At 33.7% G+C, this 16,114-nt stretch overlaps 1 protein-coding gene across 1 annotated transcript in view; it reads left to right on the top strand.

The window, feature by feature from the left end:
• Window positions 1–13,041, top strand: part of LOC145259836 (TRAF3-interacting protein 1-like) — a 217,903-nt gene extending 204,862 nt beyond the window's left edge. Inside the window, exons 13-15 of the mRNA XM_080117663.1 lie at window positions 3,482–3,564; window positions 8,243–8,466; window positions 12,671–13,041. Of these exons, the coding sequence (XP_079973789.1) occupies window positions 3,482–3,564; window positions 8,243–8,466; window positions 12,671–12,827 (464 nt within the window). The 3' untranslated portion in view covers window positions 12,828–13,041. The remainder of the gene's footprint in view (window positions 1–3,481; window positions 3,565–8,242; window positions 8,467–12,670) is intronic.
• The last annotated feature ends 3,073 nt before the right edge of the window (window positions 13,042–16,114 follow it).

Here is a 16,114-nt window from a genome sequence, read left to right as displayed (position 1 = left end):
AGAAAAAAAAATGGGGAACAAACATTCTATAAGTTCTAAATTATGGGTGTACTCTTCTTGCTGTAATCTTGAAAAAAAAAAAAAAAAAGGGGCAGATAACTCCACTCCACAATAATTAGAACTTAATCAGCCTTGTAATACTAACAATTTCACATTAATCACTTTAAGTTGATAGCAACCACTTGGAGAATATCTTTTCTGAGTACCCTTTGTTATATAGGCATATATAGGGGTTTCATTGAGAGAGGATAGTCTTAGAAAGATGCTTAGAAAGAGTCTTATTACAGAGAGGATGTTGATGTACTCAGAGAGAGATAGATGTTTGTTGTAAGAGACTTAGAGAGATTGTTCATGTTATAAGAGATTCTTATATATTAAAAGTGTTCATTCCTTGTTGTGTAGAATGGAAGAAGAAGAAAGCTCTTTGAGTGAAGGGGATAGTGTTCAGACAGTTCGGACATGATGATGTTGAGACGTGTATGTAAAGACATATAACACAAATATATAATACAATTGGACTTTACCTTTTTTAAGAATCATAAACACAAGACGAGCTTTACAAAAAACACTTGATGGTTTATTCTTCACACGGCCGTGATTCCATCATCAAGAATTCAAAGTTTCACATTTTTTCCTTGAAGTGACGTCTCGCTCCTAGACGTCTGAATCTCTCTGAGTTTTCTCACTAACTGCTTCTAACTCTAAAGTTTTTCTCTATCCCTCGAACTTTCTATTTTCCGTGATGTCATACACATGTTAAAACATGGGCATTCTTTCACGTGTCCTGGACATACGTGTCCAAAACTTTTCCTATTTCTACAAAAGGAATTTTAACCTATATTCAATATGTTAAAAACATTATCTTATAAGCTGCATTCTTTCAATTTAAAATTTCATAATAAACTTGACAGCTCACATTCTTTTCTTGAATATTTTATCTATATTCTAAACAAATGCTTGTTTTACATTTTTAAATTCTCACACGTAATCTATTTCTAAACTAGATTACGAGGTTCGAATTCCGCCTATGCTTTTTCATTTTCATTTTAAACTAAATTCTCCATTTTTATACTTACATGAAAAGGGGACAGCCCTTATCATGTAACACCTTGAGTACAAAAAATGGTCACCAATAGCCAACTCATGGGCTTATGAATACCCGGATGTTGGCCGTTGTGACTACATATCAAGGAGTAGGTATGTTGGAAAATTCTCAGCTCCTAGTGATTCGGGATGTGGGTAGGAGAGATGGATTAGAGAATGACTTCCTTCCACCTTCTCTTCCCTCATATGTGCACTTGGGTTATTTATATATCTCTAAAAGTGAGAATGTGTGTGTGAGGGCACTTCTCAACCTATATACTCAACAAATTTTTGATTTACACACTTGAAATTTGGTACATAGTGTATTCAGACACGTGGAAAATTTTTTAATCAGCTTTCATGCAGAAAAAGGGCTACTAAGGGGTCAAATTTGAAAAATTGTTATGTGAGGGGAGGGGTCATTGGATTTTTATCTGTTTGTCAACTGTTTCATGACTGTGCATGCGCAAATCGTTCACATTATGTTAAGAATAAGTAGGCTTGAAAACATTTTTTAAAGATTTAATGGTTATCGTACTTTACTCACTATCTTTAGGTTTTGGTACTGATCTCAGCTTGAGTATTTTTTTTTTTTTTACTTACGAGAAGTGAACTGTTTAGAAAAAACATAATACTTACCAGCAGATATCTCAGTTTCTGTATGAAGTAAAATATGATATTTATGCATATTTTACAACCAGGCAACGCCGGGCGGCAAGCTAGTGTTCCATAATTTTGACTCTCTTTTGTAGTTGCTTAAGAAAATCTTGAAACTAAATTGATTATAAATGCATCTGAGTTGCAGGAACAAGACGCAGGTTAAACTAACAGATTTAGATGGGATGCGGAAAGAGGAATGTTTCTAGTGGTAAAGGCTACCCTCCTCTACAAACGTACATGCCAGAAAGAATGCAGGTTGGGTAATTGGGGAGGAACGCTACACTCCTTATATGAAGCAAAACCAGGAGTTTATAAATATTTTTTTAATTCTTTTTTAATTCTTTTCTTTAACTATTTTTTAAAATTATTTTTGGAATTATTTTTTAAATAATTTTTTAAAATTATGTTGTCAATTACTTTTTTAATTATATTTTTAATTATTTTTGGAATCTTTTTGACATGAGGCTTCATGATTTGTACAGTCATTCTTTTTTGAAAACTGTTATCCTCATCTTCATAGCTATTGTTTCACCTTGCTTTGGCCAGCTCATCTTCTGGCTTTCTTCAGACTGGATAGGAATGCGGGGTCTCTTAACTTATCCCCAGTAATTACTGCCTTTAGAGCCTGTAGCGCAGTGGATAGGCATTGGATATCTAGGGTTTCAGGTGAGCATTGTTCATAAAAATAGCGGTTTCAATCCTACCCAAGCAGGCCAGAGGATTAGTTGGCCAGAACATGTTGGGACAATATCTATGGAAGGCAGTATTTACTGGGGATAAGTTACGAGACTCGGCATTCCTATCCCGTTGTGGTTATTCACCTGAAGAAGGGCAGGGGATGAGCTGGCCGAAACGTGGTAAAACAACAACTCTGAAGAGAATAACAGTCTGCAAAAAGAATGAATACGCTAATAATAAATATTTTCACTCCCTGCATTGCTATAGCCTTCGTATACTCTTCCACATTTAATAGATATTTATTATTTTTTGAGTTTATAAATGGTGCTCATCTACTTAGGTGAATGACAGCCTTGCAGTATGGAATCTTTGCTTGATTTAACAGAGAAATATAAATGCCATCATAGAGTCTCTTGCTGATAAGCCTAGAGGACTCAATCTGCCCATAGAGGCACACTGACCCCAATTACCCCAGTAGCTCTCACCAGAGCTAACTGGCACTCTCCAACATTCAACTCCAACTTCAACTCCCACTTCTCCTCCGGGGTTTCCCCACATCTACATGACTCTTGCCTTTTGCTGGTGGTCATTGTTCAGCCACCCAGAGGAGACATTCACCAGAGATAACATGCAATTGGTCTCCAGACATTGTTTTTATCACAAAAATGATGTGAGCGGAATTCTTTCCTTAAATAAGGCATTTACTTTTTAAACTAAGGAAATGTCTTTTGAGTGGTCTGACACTGGTCAGAGATATTTTCAGCTTGCTTCCCTCTCATCCCTCCACCCTGTTTTCCTCTAGCCAAGCATCTACCATTGCAGCGTTTACGATTCACATGCAATAACAAAACATGTGCTGCACAGTATGTTTACAGAAGCCTAAGATTAGAGCTCAGTCGAGCCTCTTCCATTGAAATAATGAGAGAGTAGAGAAAGATGAAACAATGTCGCTTCTGTGTGAAAGGCATCATCCCTCATTAGATCAGTTTTGTTTTTCACAATTTTCTTATTTTCCATTCTTTAATTTTTCTTTTTCCGTTGATGTTTTCATCGGCAACAGGCGGCTTAGTCAAGAAAATCCTGGAAACTACAAAAGAACTTGAAGGAACGCTGGAGAACAACAAGACGGCAAAAACACAAATTGTAAGTTAGTCTCAATTTTATAACAACATTTCAAACATGTGTAAACAACATTTTTTGGTCACCTGATTTATCGGAGAGGGACTTATGTTTTCAGTGGCGTCCGTCCTTACGTACGTCCGTTAGTAATGCCAGATAACCGTCCATTAGTTTTTCCTGAAATTTTAGCACAAATTGTATTTCATTAAATAGATGTGCACAGTAAAAAAATTTTTTTTACAAAATTTCCTGTTGCACCCCCGGGGAGCTCAAAAGAGCTAAAAAATGGCCCAAAATGACACATTTTGCCCCATTACTTTTGATCCATCCATTAGATTTTTCTGAAACTTGGCCAAAATGTGGAGGCCATTGTTCTTAATACAAATCCAGGCAAAATTCTGATTCGCGTCCCACTGCCTTTTTGGAGCTCTTTTTTCATATTACTCAAGATATTTCTAAATAGTAGTTTTCCACGGTGCTGAATTCAAATGTACATGTCTTAAGGCATGAAACTGCATCGTTTGTCCATTTTCACTGGGTTTCGGCTTTCCCAGGAGCTCAAAAGGGGTCACAAATGTCCCAAAATTGCAAAAAAGGGCACTTTTTACCCCATAACTTTTGCCATGTTCATTAGATTTTTCTGATACTTGACGAAAATGTGAAGACAACGTTGGCCCTTCACACTTCTCACATTCATTGTTTCTTTAGTATTTTTTGTGGCGTCATCTCACATGCATCACAAGAAGAGGAACCACGCACACGCGGCTTGTTATTATTGCAATTTCAGTACTTTTTAAGAATATCAAAACAAATTTTTACTATTTATTGTGAATTATTATTATATTATGGACATGCACCATGCACATTCACTAGGTTTGGGTTGGTTTGGTTTATGGCATATCAACCCTTTTAGGTTATTTAATGCCGAATCCAGTGATTTTGGAAATAGTATTCATGTTGCATCCAGTTATTTTGTAGAAGGTTTTTATTCTTCAAGCTCTTTGTATTTTCAATCGCTTGTTTGCAGTGTTTGGTTTGGTTGTTTTATTGTGGATTTTGTCGTTTTTTTTGTTCTCTGCCCTGCAGAACATGAATGAGTTTTGCAATGGGTGAGGGAAAAAGGTTACATTATTAATGTTTGATACATTTTAAGTTAGGAAACCAGTCAGGAAGTGGGGGAGATAAAAAGAGAAAGGGGAAATGGGAAGAAGGAAAAGGAGGAAAAAGGTAGGTGTTTTTGGTTTTGCAGAACATAATTAAGTTTTTCAGAAGGAAGTAGAAAAACAAAAAGCATCAATGTTAGGTGCATCTCACCTCAGGAAGTCAATATCTTCAGACAGCCTGATCTGGTAGCATCAGACATTCACTAGGCAGTAATCTCCTACACGTTGTGCCAGGTCAAGATCGTCTGTTGATCCATCCAACACTGAAACAAAGAATTTGCATCCCAAACAACACAAGTCCAATTTATAAACAATAATAACACAGGGTGTTCCAAAAGTCTTGGGCACATTTCAAGTCCTCATATCTGCTTAATGTGCCCAAGACTTTTGGAACACCCTGTATTTATCATTGGGATAACTAGCATTAGTGGGGGGGGGGGGGGGACGGCCGTTAACCCGTCCACTCTCCTTTACGTCCAACCTCCAACTCAGCTCTATCCAGCTAACCTAATCACGTGAATACCACGTCCTTTCGGTCAGCTATTTATTTATTTATTTTTTAACTTCCGGTGCAACATATTCACATCTATTCTCTTGTTTATTTCGCCAGTTAGATAGATATATACATAGATAGATAGACATAGATATATAGATAGATAGACACAGATATATAGATACATAGACAGATAGATAGATAGATACACAGATATACAGATAGACATATATACACGTAGACAGATAGACAGATACACATATATATAGATAGATGCATGCACGCACACACACACACACATATATAGATAGATAGATGCACACACACACACATATATATATATATATATATATAGAGAGAGAGAGAGAGAGATAGATGCATCCCCACACACACATATATATATATATATATATATATATGTATATATATATATATATATATATATATATATACACAGGGTGTTCCAAAAGTCTTGGCACATTTCAAGTCCTCATATCTGCTTAATGTGCCCAAGACTTTTGGAACACCCTGTATATATCATTGGGATAACTAGCATCAAGGTTAAATAATAAAGAGCTATGAAGTGTCTTCAATAATTTTCCAGACTTTTTTTGTATTTATTTCGTATTGTGTGCACGTGTTAATGATGCTTGTCACAGCCTCTTTCATCTCCTCAATTTTCTAATAACGACAGCCTCTAAGGTTTTCCTTGAGCTTAGGGAATAGCCAAAAGTCACAGGGAGCATGGTCTGGACTACAGGGAGGGTGAAAAACTGTCTTGATGCCCGTCTTGGTCAAATAGTCTGTTACAAGGATGGAACAAATCTTCTGCACCTTCCGTTCCTCATGAATAATCATGTGTACAGTTCCCACACTGACATCAAACTGTGCACTTATTGTCTCTAGAGACACACACACGGCGGTGCTTATCCATGAAATTCTTTATTTGGCCAATCAACTCTAATGTTTTGACTTTCTTACTTTCCCCACACTTCTCATCATCTCTCACAGACTCCCTGCCTTCTATGAATTCCTTATGTCACTCAAACACTGATGCTTGATTCATGCAAGATGGTCCAAAAGCAGTCTGAAGCATTCCATACGTTTCTGTGGCATTTTTTCTAAGTTTAAAACAAAATTTTATTGCATATCGTTCTTCTAAAATGTCCTCACATCCAAACTGCATTTTTGAAATTCACCAGCTGTGACGATCAGGCTCTAGTAGGGTGTATTCCAATTTCTGATGTAGCTGTTCATTTGAACCTGAAATCATAAAAATTTGATCAGTCATCTCATAAGATGTATAACAATAGCATAGTGAATTTTCAAGAGTCTACGACAATTTTAAATACCTGTACTAAAAAAGCCTGGAAACTTATTGAAAGCATCTCGTATAAAGGATTATACTTGCGATTTTGGGAAAGTTAAAAACTCAGGATTAGACAACAATTATAAATATTCTTCCAATTTGATTTGGAGTGGGATTTAAAATGTTATTTAGAGGACATTATATAGGAATCGTTACCTCCTTGAAAATTCAATATAAACCAAAGTGTTTTCTTTATTTTTTTGGGGGAAGAAACTGGGAGAGGCCCCGTGTTTTTACAAGCTTCTAAGTTTGACCTTTACTCCTGATCTGAAATGGAACACGTACATCAAGTCTGTTGCTAAGGTCGCTGGAAAGATGGTGGGATCCTTCTACTGCTCCAGAAGATATCTCACTACTTATGCAATTCTCTATCTATATAAAAGCCAAGTACGTCCAAGGATGGAATACTGCTGCCATATCTGGGCAGGAGCTGCTAAAAACAGCCTATCCTGCCTTGATAGAGTACAAAATAGACTTCGTGGCTTAGTGGGGGATGCCCTTTTCTTTACCCTGCAACCTCTCTCCCACAGAAGAGACGTTGCGAGCCTATCCTTGTTTTATCGTTATTTCCATGGCAGGTGCTCGTCTGAACTCCAATCTCTGGTCCCCCCTCGCCAATCTTTCACGAAAAACACCCGTCTAGCTGAATCCAGTGTGAAAAATTTCCCCCACTCTTTATCTGTGCCTAAATCAAAACGTGGATTCCATGAACAAAGCTTCTTTCTTAGAACTGCACGCCTGTGGAACTCTGTTCCGTCTGCCTGCTTCCCACCGGACTACAACTTGGATGTGTTCAAGTCCAATGTTAACAAATTCCTAATGAACCGCCCCCTTAAGTAAACACTTCATCAAATCTCCACACTAACGTAATGTACTTGCAATAACCCTTATCCCTGAGTGGCTTCCGAGCCTTGATAAGTGGTGACCACTGTGTAAAAAAAAAAAAAAAATTGTTTATATTTAGTATTTAAATATATTCTATAATAATGCTTCCAAACTTATACAATGTGAACCAAATTGTTTTTCTTAGATTTAAATATATTTCGTAATATTGCTTGCATACTTCTACACAATATGGACCGAACTATTTTTTTTTTTTAAAGAAACCATTGTTTATATTTTGAATTTAAATATACTTTTTAATATTGTTTCCAAACATCTACACAGTATGAACCGAACTGTTTTTTTAAAAGAAAATATTGTTTATATCTACATTCGTTTTTTTTTTAATGTTTATAATGTTTATATACCCACGAAAGTAAGCAGTATAGTACGTAAATAGGATTTTGTGTTAATATTTTAACTAGTTTGCTTATTCCCTTATGCCTATATATATATATATATATATATATATATATATATATATATATATATATATATATATATATATATATATATATATATATATACATATATATATATATATATATATACATATATATATATATATATATATACATATATATATATATATATATATATATATATATATATATATACATATATATATATATATACATATATATATATATACATATATATATATATATATATATATATATATATATATATATATAAATAAATATGAACACAGTAACAGATGTGTAGACAGGATGTCAGAAGAAAACTTTCAACCAGTGTTTTATATGTATACTATATTTATTTATCTTGTTTTAGGATAACTCAAGTATGACGAATGTTGCCTACCAGAAGCAACGGCATTTGGTTGTTCAAAAGATTGAGAAACTTCAGGAGAGCATCCAGACGCTGACGAAAAGTGCCAACCCTCTCGGCAAAATTATGGACTACATTCAGGAGGATCTGGATTCCATGCAAAAGGAACTGCAACGATGGAAACAAGAACGCATTCAGCACACGATGGCCCTGAGACACGAAAAAGAGTGAGCAGTGAAAGAAACTTTTTTTTTTTCCGTTTATTTTTTTTTGGGGGGGGGGCGGGGGGAATGGGTGGTAGGAGACGGAGATTCGTGAGCGCTATCTTTTCATGTATCAACAATCTTTTTTCTTAATCTTTTCATCCCTCTTTTGGAATAAGTGACGTTCTCTTTTGGATTTGCAGGCAGTTTTAATTATTTATATTTTATTTTTTTCATATGTGAAAACCTTCAGGAACATTACAAATCACACCCGTATGCTTCTTATCAGTTTATAAATTTTGAAGTATTAAAGTAATATATATATATATATATATATATATATATATATATATATATATATATATATATATATATAAGGTTGGTGCAACAATAATGTCGTTTTTATATATATAATTAAACGTCAAAAAACGACATTATTTTTGCACCAACGTATATGTGTATGTATATATATATATATATATATATATATATATATATATATATATATATATATAAAATCATAATTTAGTAGTTTAAATTTTATGACATGAAATGGTTAAATTTCAAATCTAGAAATTTTATTATCTGTAAGACAAAGAATACATTTCAATAAGTATATTTCCTTAATCTATAGGTGTTCAATGTTTACCGATCCCCTCAGAGGAAAAAATATTAGCAAATATTATAAATGCTTTATATCTAATTTGCTAAATACAGTAAACCTAGAAAATCATAATTAAAATTTTTTTAAAGTTTTCAAATCATAGAGTAAGGAAAATTATATATTGGTTCAAAATAAAAAGGATATTGAATTTCATATCCAAATTGTATGGTAAATTCCCAAATGAGAGTCTTTAGTAGCAGTTAGGTAAAGGGATCCAATACCATTTATTTGCTCTATCTGGTATATTGAGCAATTTTTATTTAGCTGGGATTGTTTTTATAAAATATTGCAGCCAATAATATTTTGTAAGACGAATAAGCACTGGATTTTCATACCAGTAGATCTACTACATTACATTATTCTGCAGTGTGTGTGTGTGTGTATATATATATATATATATATATATATATATATATATATATTATATAGTTATATGTATATATATATAGTTATGTCTCGGAAGTAGAGTGAAAAGCACATCTTATTTTTCTTTTATTAATATTATTTTGTTCCTTGTACACATTTTTGTGACTTATTCCATGGATTTTTGCCTTAGGATTATTATGGACCATCTTCTCCCAATTACGGGATTTCCTTGGATTTTACTTGTACAAATGGAAATTCTTTTAACTTTCTTGAAGTTTTACATTTGGATTTTACTGTCACTAGATTTTTTATCTTCCACCAGACTATCCATTCATGTGTAATCACCTTTTTCTTTACCATATTCCCTCTGCTTAACTTATTTTGTTTTCAAGTAAGATCTTTGACTTACTTGTTGTTTCGTCAAATACTTCTGCATGCAAAATCCGATCCCGCATTTTGCTAATTCCTACCCTCTGATGAGAAGGAGAGTATTTCTTTGAAACTCCGCGGATTAAGGACTATCCATTTATCTAGTGTTTCCTTTTCAGATTAAATATGTTTTTAACTCATTTTAAAGTGTTTTTTAACATATTTTATTAATTGTTTGCTCATATATATATATATATATATATATATATATATATATATAATAATTAATTAGTCGCTAAAATATTATACGCCATTATAATGAATTATAATTAATAAATAATTGTTAATATTGCTGTTAGACAAATGTAATACTTTATTTAAAAAAACGGTATGGATACAAATCCGTTTTCACTTTTCGGCAGCGGTTTTATACATGGTTAGTTAAAATGTATCAATTCCAACAATATTCCTAGCCGACATATGTATTCTCCATATAAAAATCAATCAAAATATAATTTAATGTCATAAAACATGAAAGAAAACAAACATGAGGAAGCTAAATATAAAGTGGCTAGGTAGAATCAAATATCAATTTTTTTTCGATGACACACTTCAGGATGTTCACTGCTTTTGATTTATGATATTGAAAGATTTGAAAATCGGAACAATCAGCTTCAACACAAGAGTGTTCCATAGTTCACACTATAGAATGAAATACATACTTTAATAGACCTTTCGTTTGTAGATTTATTGCATTACATTATTTTGCAGTGTGTGCATATATATATATATATATATATATATATATATATATATATATATATAAGGTTGGTGCCAAAATTACACTGGACTTTTTATTTATATACAGTTGGTTATTTTTCTGCCTTAATGTTGAACTCTGAATGAACTGTTTTCATATTTATATTCTTATGTTTTTTTAAGTTTTGTGGCTACAAATCAAAACTTTTAGTTTCATCCTATGCAGGACTATCTGATTATTTTGCTAACAGTTTTTCCTCTGATGAAAAGAATTTGCATTCTTTGAAACTCCATGGATTAAGGATTTCCTAGCACATCAGTATTGGTGTATTCTGCCGAATAATAAAAACTATTTGTAAATTTCTACATTTCTAGCTCTGTTATTACTATTATTTATATACTAGCATGGGTGCCCAGCGTTACCCGGGTATTTGGAGGTGTATGTTGAGCCAAAAAAAAAAAAAGGCAGAGATAACGAGTGGGGGGAATTATTGATAGTGTTTTCAGATAGACGAGTGTTTCTTGGAAAGTTTAGAGCATAATTGATAGTTGACTTTTGCATTTTATAAAATCAACAGTACGTTCTCTACAATGCAATGTAGACTGCTATGTATTGTTAACTAAGTCATTGCAAGAGGCATGTGAAGCTTCCTCCTGGTGCACTGTGATGGGTCCCCAACTAGAGCAGGTAATCGATTGATTTGATTGAAAAATAGGCGATTTCACCGATTTTGATGACAATAAAAATATTGAAATGTGAAACATTCGTTGATCATCAGTTAATCCCGGGCAACGTCGAGTCTCCCTTAATATATATATATATATATATATATATATATATATATATATATATATATATATATGTGTGTATATATATATATAATGAAAATTACAAAGATTAATATTATCTTTATATAAGAACCTATCAAGATAATAGGAAGATATATATATATATATATATATATATATATATATATATATATATATATATATATAGCAAAAATGGTAATTAGTAAAAACCTGAAGAAAGTGCTCAATACTATTGCAGAGCAAATATATAAGCAGATAAAACGGTAACTACTAGAATATTGTTTCGTTCACGACTAACAAGTCTGCGAAATTATGTCTTTGTTTCATTTTTAGTCACAAACTCGACAGATGTTCACCTAAAAAAACATATAGAAAAACAGCATTTTGGACAACGTTGGTTCATACAACCGACACACTGCCATTTTTTTCACGTTACAAGATTACGAACATTCTGTATTTATCTTTATGAATTTCAATTTTTTTCGTATTTTTTAAAATTATTGTTGTTTTTATTTTATTTTACTTTTTTTTGTATATCAACCTCTTTTACATTTTATTTTATCATTCTTAGCGTCTTATTTTGAAGTTATATGTATTGGTATAGTTATAATTTATTTTTCTGTTGAAATACTGTCAATAAGGTTGATTTATCTTAAATTTGAAACTCCGTGTGGTTTCTTCTTTTGTTTACTTTTTCAAATACTTAGTTGATAGTTAAATCTAAATTAATTCAATAAAGGGAGATGACTCAACAATAATTCAAACTTACTAGATTTATGTTGTAATGCCTACAAATTCCCATTATTGACTTAAAAATGACTTTCTTTATAAAAATAAAACTTCTCGAGCAATTTGTGTGACTTTTGCATGATCTTGTGACATTTGAATACTGTTGGTTCAGGAACCACATCAAAGTTGACTCCCCTGAACTGTGCAAGTCTACGATAGAATGCGCTCTACTATATTTCAAAAATATAAACTCCTTTTTAAAATTCTGAACAGCATCGATTTCATACCTTGGTTGGAAGTAGGTTTATATTGTAAGTGTAACAGTAGATATAGTCTTGCAGCATTTGAGTATTGTTAGCTCAGGAACCATATCAAAGTTATCTTCCCTGAACTATACAAGCCAATGAGAGAATGCACTCTTTTATCTGGAAGTTAAGAATCATTTAAAAAAATTTTTTTAATACATTTTTGTCACTTCCTCACTTTTTCTGCAGAAAAATAACATTTTTGTCCTGTCTTGTTTCTGTTTAGGATCACCGAGCGCACGGTAGAGCCGTTGAAAATGCAGTTGGCTTCCCTTGAACAAGCTATCAGAGACCAAGTGGACATCATTGCCACGGTGAAAGCCAATGTTATCAGAAACGACAGGCGAATTGTCTCTCTACTTCACTCTGTTGCCAAAGTCTAAGAGAGCGGAAGAAGGGAACTTGGAAACGGGACCTGTCTCCTGAGAACTGGATCTTTGACATGGATCGATTTCTCCCTCTCTTTCTTTCCCCTCTTTGCTCTCCATCCAAAAATCCGTCCTTAAATCATCGATGGTGTTCAGAGAGATTTGTATAATTTATATTCAAATTGTCAATATGTTTGATTAAATAAAAATGTCACTTTTTTTTCATTTTCTTTTGTCTTCAAATTATGTTCTTAATTGATAAGCTTTTCCCCGTCTAATATTCAATGATGTAAAGTGGATATCCACTATGTGTACTGTTGTGGCCTTATTTTAGGGGTTCACAATATCAAACAGGAGAGTCGGTAAAGTCATGTCAACGATTAGGCTGGCATGGAATCTCTGATTAGAGAGTCCAAAATGGCTGCCTTTCACAGCGTTGGGAGAGTCCATGTGAAGACAGGAATAGGGGTGTCAGTTACCCCAGAACATGTACATAAAACAGAAAGGAAAACAATTAAACACAGGAAGAAATAAACATCAAGTGAGAGTTACATTACTGAATTTTTTAAATGAAGATTTATTATCTACTAGCAGGCCACCAAACATTGCCGGGTCGTAAAATATGCTTAAATATAATATTTTCATTAATGCAGATTTTGTATTCATTATTATACTAGCAGGGGGGGGGGGTACCCGGCGTTGCCCGGGTGTTTGGAGGTGTTTGGTGGTTTTGGGTAAATCAAAACAAAAGAATAATAAAAAATCGTTTTCGTAGGTAAGTAGGAAGAATCGAGATCAAAGCATTGAGGCGCAGTTGGAAAATAATAAAGTGTGAAAAAAAAACGTGCGACGTTAACCGTTCGCCGACCAAGAAATAGTAACGGAAAGATGTTTGAATTGACAGGTGCCCGCAATAAAGTTAACTCCGTTACTTCTATTTGACCTCATTAATGAGGTCAAATAGAAGTAACGGAGTTAACATTTACTGCGGGGCAGGTTTTTTTTTTTTTTTGGTTTGTTTACTTAACTTTGGCTGGTTTTGTTTCCCCAAGATGTTGGGGAGAAACCAGCTCCCCATAAAAAGGGATTGTCCAAATTGAATAGCAATCGTCAAGGAGTTTTCCTCGCATTAAAGCTGATTGCTTACTTCGCGGCGTGATTGTCAAGAACATCGTCTTAGCTTTTAATTAGTTTCACTTTTTATACGAAAAAGCTGAATCAACACGTGAGAAGCCAAAATAGCAATGATTTTGTAAAAGTCGCTGTAAATAAATTTAGACGCGACGCTTCTTCCCAAATCCTAGACATTATTATCTAGGGGGTATATGAACACTTCTAAATGATAGTAACGACCCCGGGACCATCGTCGAAAAAAAGCCTTTTGGAGACGTACAAAAATGCGCGTGCCGCATTTGCCTTTTATATATATAGAAGATTATATTGGACCCAATATATAGTAATGATTTAAAAAGTATTAAAAAAAATGACTTATGTGCCACCATCGAGAATTGAAACCAAAATGTTTAGCTTACGATTTATTTTTGTCTTTGATGTTAACGCCTGACCTATGAAGACATGTTTGCTGCAAGGCTAAAAATTAAAACATGAACCAATAGCTATTATGTTACACATGCATATTCGTAATGCCGTCGTTTCACATTCACCTGTCAAATTTCATTTTTTTAATTTTCACACTTTTCTACTGATTTTCCCCGGCTAAAACTCAAATATAAAGATTTGCATGGGTTCGAATACCTTATATATTAAGTTTCATGTCTGTAGACCAAAAACTCTAGGAGGAGTTTGATAGGTAATTTTTCTTTAAACAAATGTATATATATGCATACGTAAATATATATAGAAAGAGGTTTGTGTTACCTTTTTACGCAAATATTACGCAAGTATAAATCATGTAGAATATCTGCTTGAATATAATTACACGTAATAATTAACTAAAAATGATCATTCCATGAGAAAACTGGAAAAAACTAGTAGGGAATTAATTAAAACTAGCGAGGGGTAGCCGGCATTGCCCGGGTGTTTGGAGGTGTGTGTGGAAATCCGGGGGCGGGGGGGGGGGTTAAAAAAAAAGTAAGTATGAGGATCGAACCCGAACCGTTGAGGCAAAGTTGTAAATTAAAGTGTGAAAAAAAGAAAAATGTGCGACGTTAACCATTGCCCCACCGCGAGGTGCTAACGGAAACACGTTTGAATTTATTTAATTACTTGGATTTGGCAGGTGCCCGTTTTAATGAGTTAATGAGGTCAAGTTTGACTGCGGGATAGTATTTTTTATTTTTTTATTTTTTTCCCCAAGATGTTATAGGAAAAAGACTAACCCACATGCAGCGAGCGACAAATGTTGAATATTTATCTTCCCGAAATCGAGCAAATTAAATAGACTGGCGAGCTTCGTTGTTAACTGTGAGATATTACGATTTATATGTGATATAAAAGTTTTAAAAAGTTGTGAAGCGACCGACCGCTTCTCTGAAAAAAGCCTTTTGTAGACACACAGAAAAAGCGAACACACATACATACATGCATACATACATACATGCATACATACATACATACATACATGCATACACACATACATACATACATACATACATGCATACACACATACATACACATATATACATACACACATACATGCATACATTTTCGCTTTTATATTTATAGATGAATGTTTAAAATAATATGCAAATTAGCTAGATCTTTTGCAAATGAATGCAATTCCGCGACCCATATATAAGAAAGTTGTATATTCTTTTCAAATAAATAAAAAAAGGGTCTTGGATATGAATATCAATACACAGAAATCAAAAAAAATTTATAGGAATATAGATATACAGGGTGGAACGATAAAATTGTCGCCCTATCGAAAAGACCACATGGTACCATTTCCGTTTGATGAAAACTGGTTTTCTTTTTTTGCGGCAGACTATCTACTAGTTGGCCAGTTGTGTACAAATCCTAAGAGCGATGGTAGCCTTTTGTCATGTCTGAAAGTGACACAATGTTCAACGAGTGAGGTTGGAGATGTGCCACTGTACAACTCATGCTCTCTACTGATCCAAGTTATGACAACAGGACCATTGCTAACACCCTCAAAGTACATTGCTGGATTGCCACGAATAACAAGAACGTGCCGAGGATGATGAAACGCTTATGGTCTTTGGTATGGTTTCAAGTGAAGGCCACATCATGCAACCTCACATCTTCAGTGTCAGCTTGAAAGTCAATACCAAAGTGTATCTAGATGTGTTGAAGAGTAGGGTGATCCCCTGGTGCAATCA

Source organism: Euprymna scolopes, chromosome 35 (assembly GCF_053919585.1).
Source record: "Euprymna scolopes isolate OS-2025 chromosome 35, ASM5391958v1, whole genome shotgun sequence".
In the NCBI taxonomy this organism is placed as follows: domain Eukaryota; kingdom Metazoa; phylum Mollusca; class Cephalopoda; order Sepiida; family Sepiolidae; genus Euprymna; species Euprymna scolopes.
The sequence above is the reverse complement of the archived record's forward strand: the minus strand, read 5'-3'. Positions and strand labels throughout refer to the sequence as shown.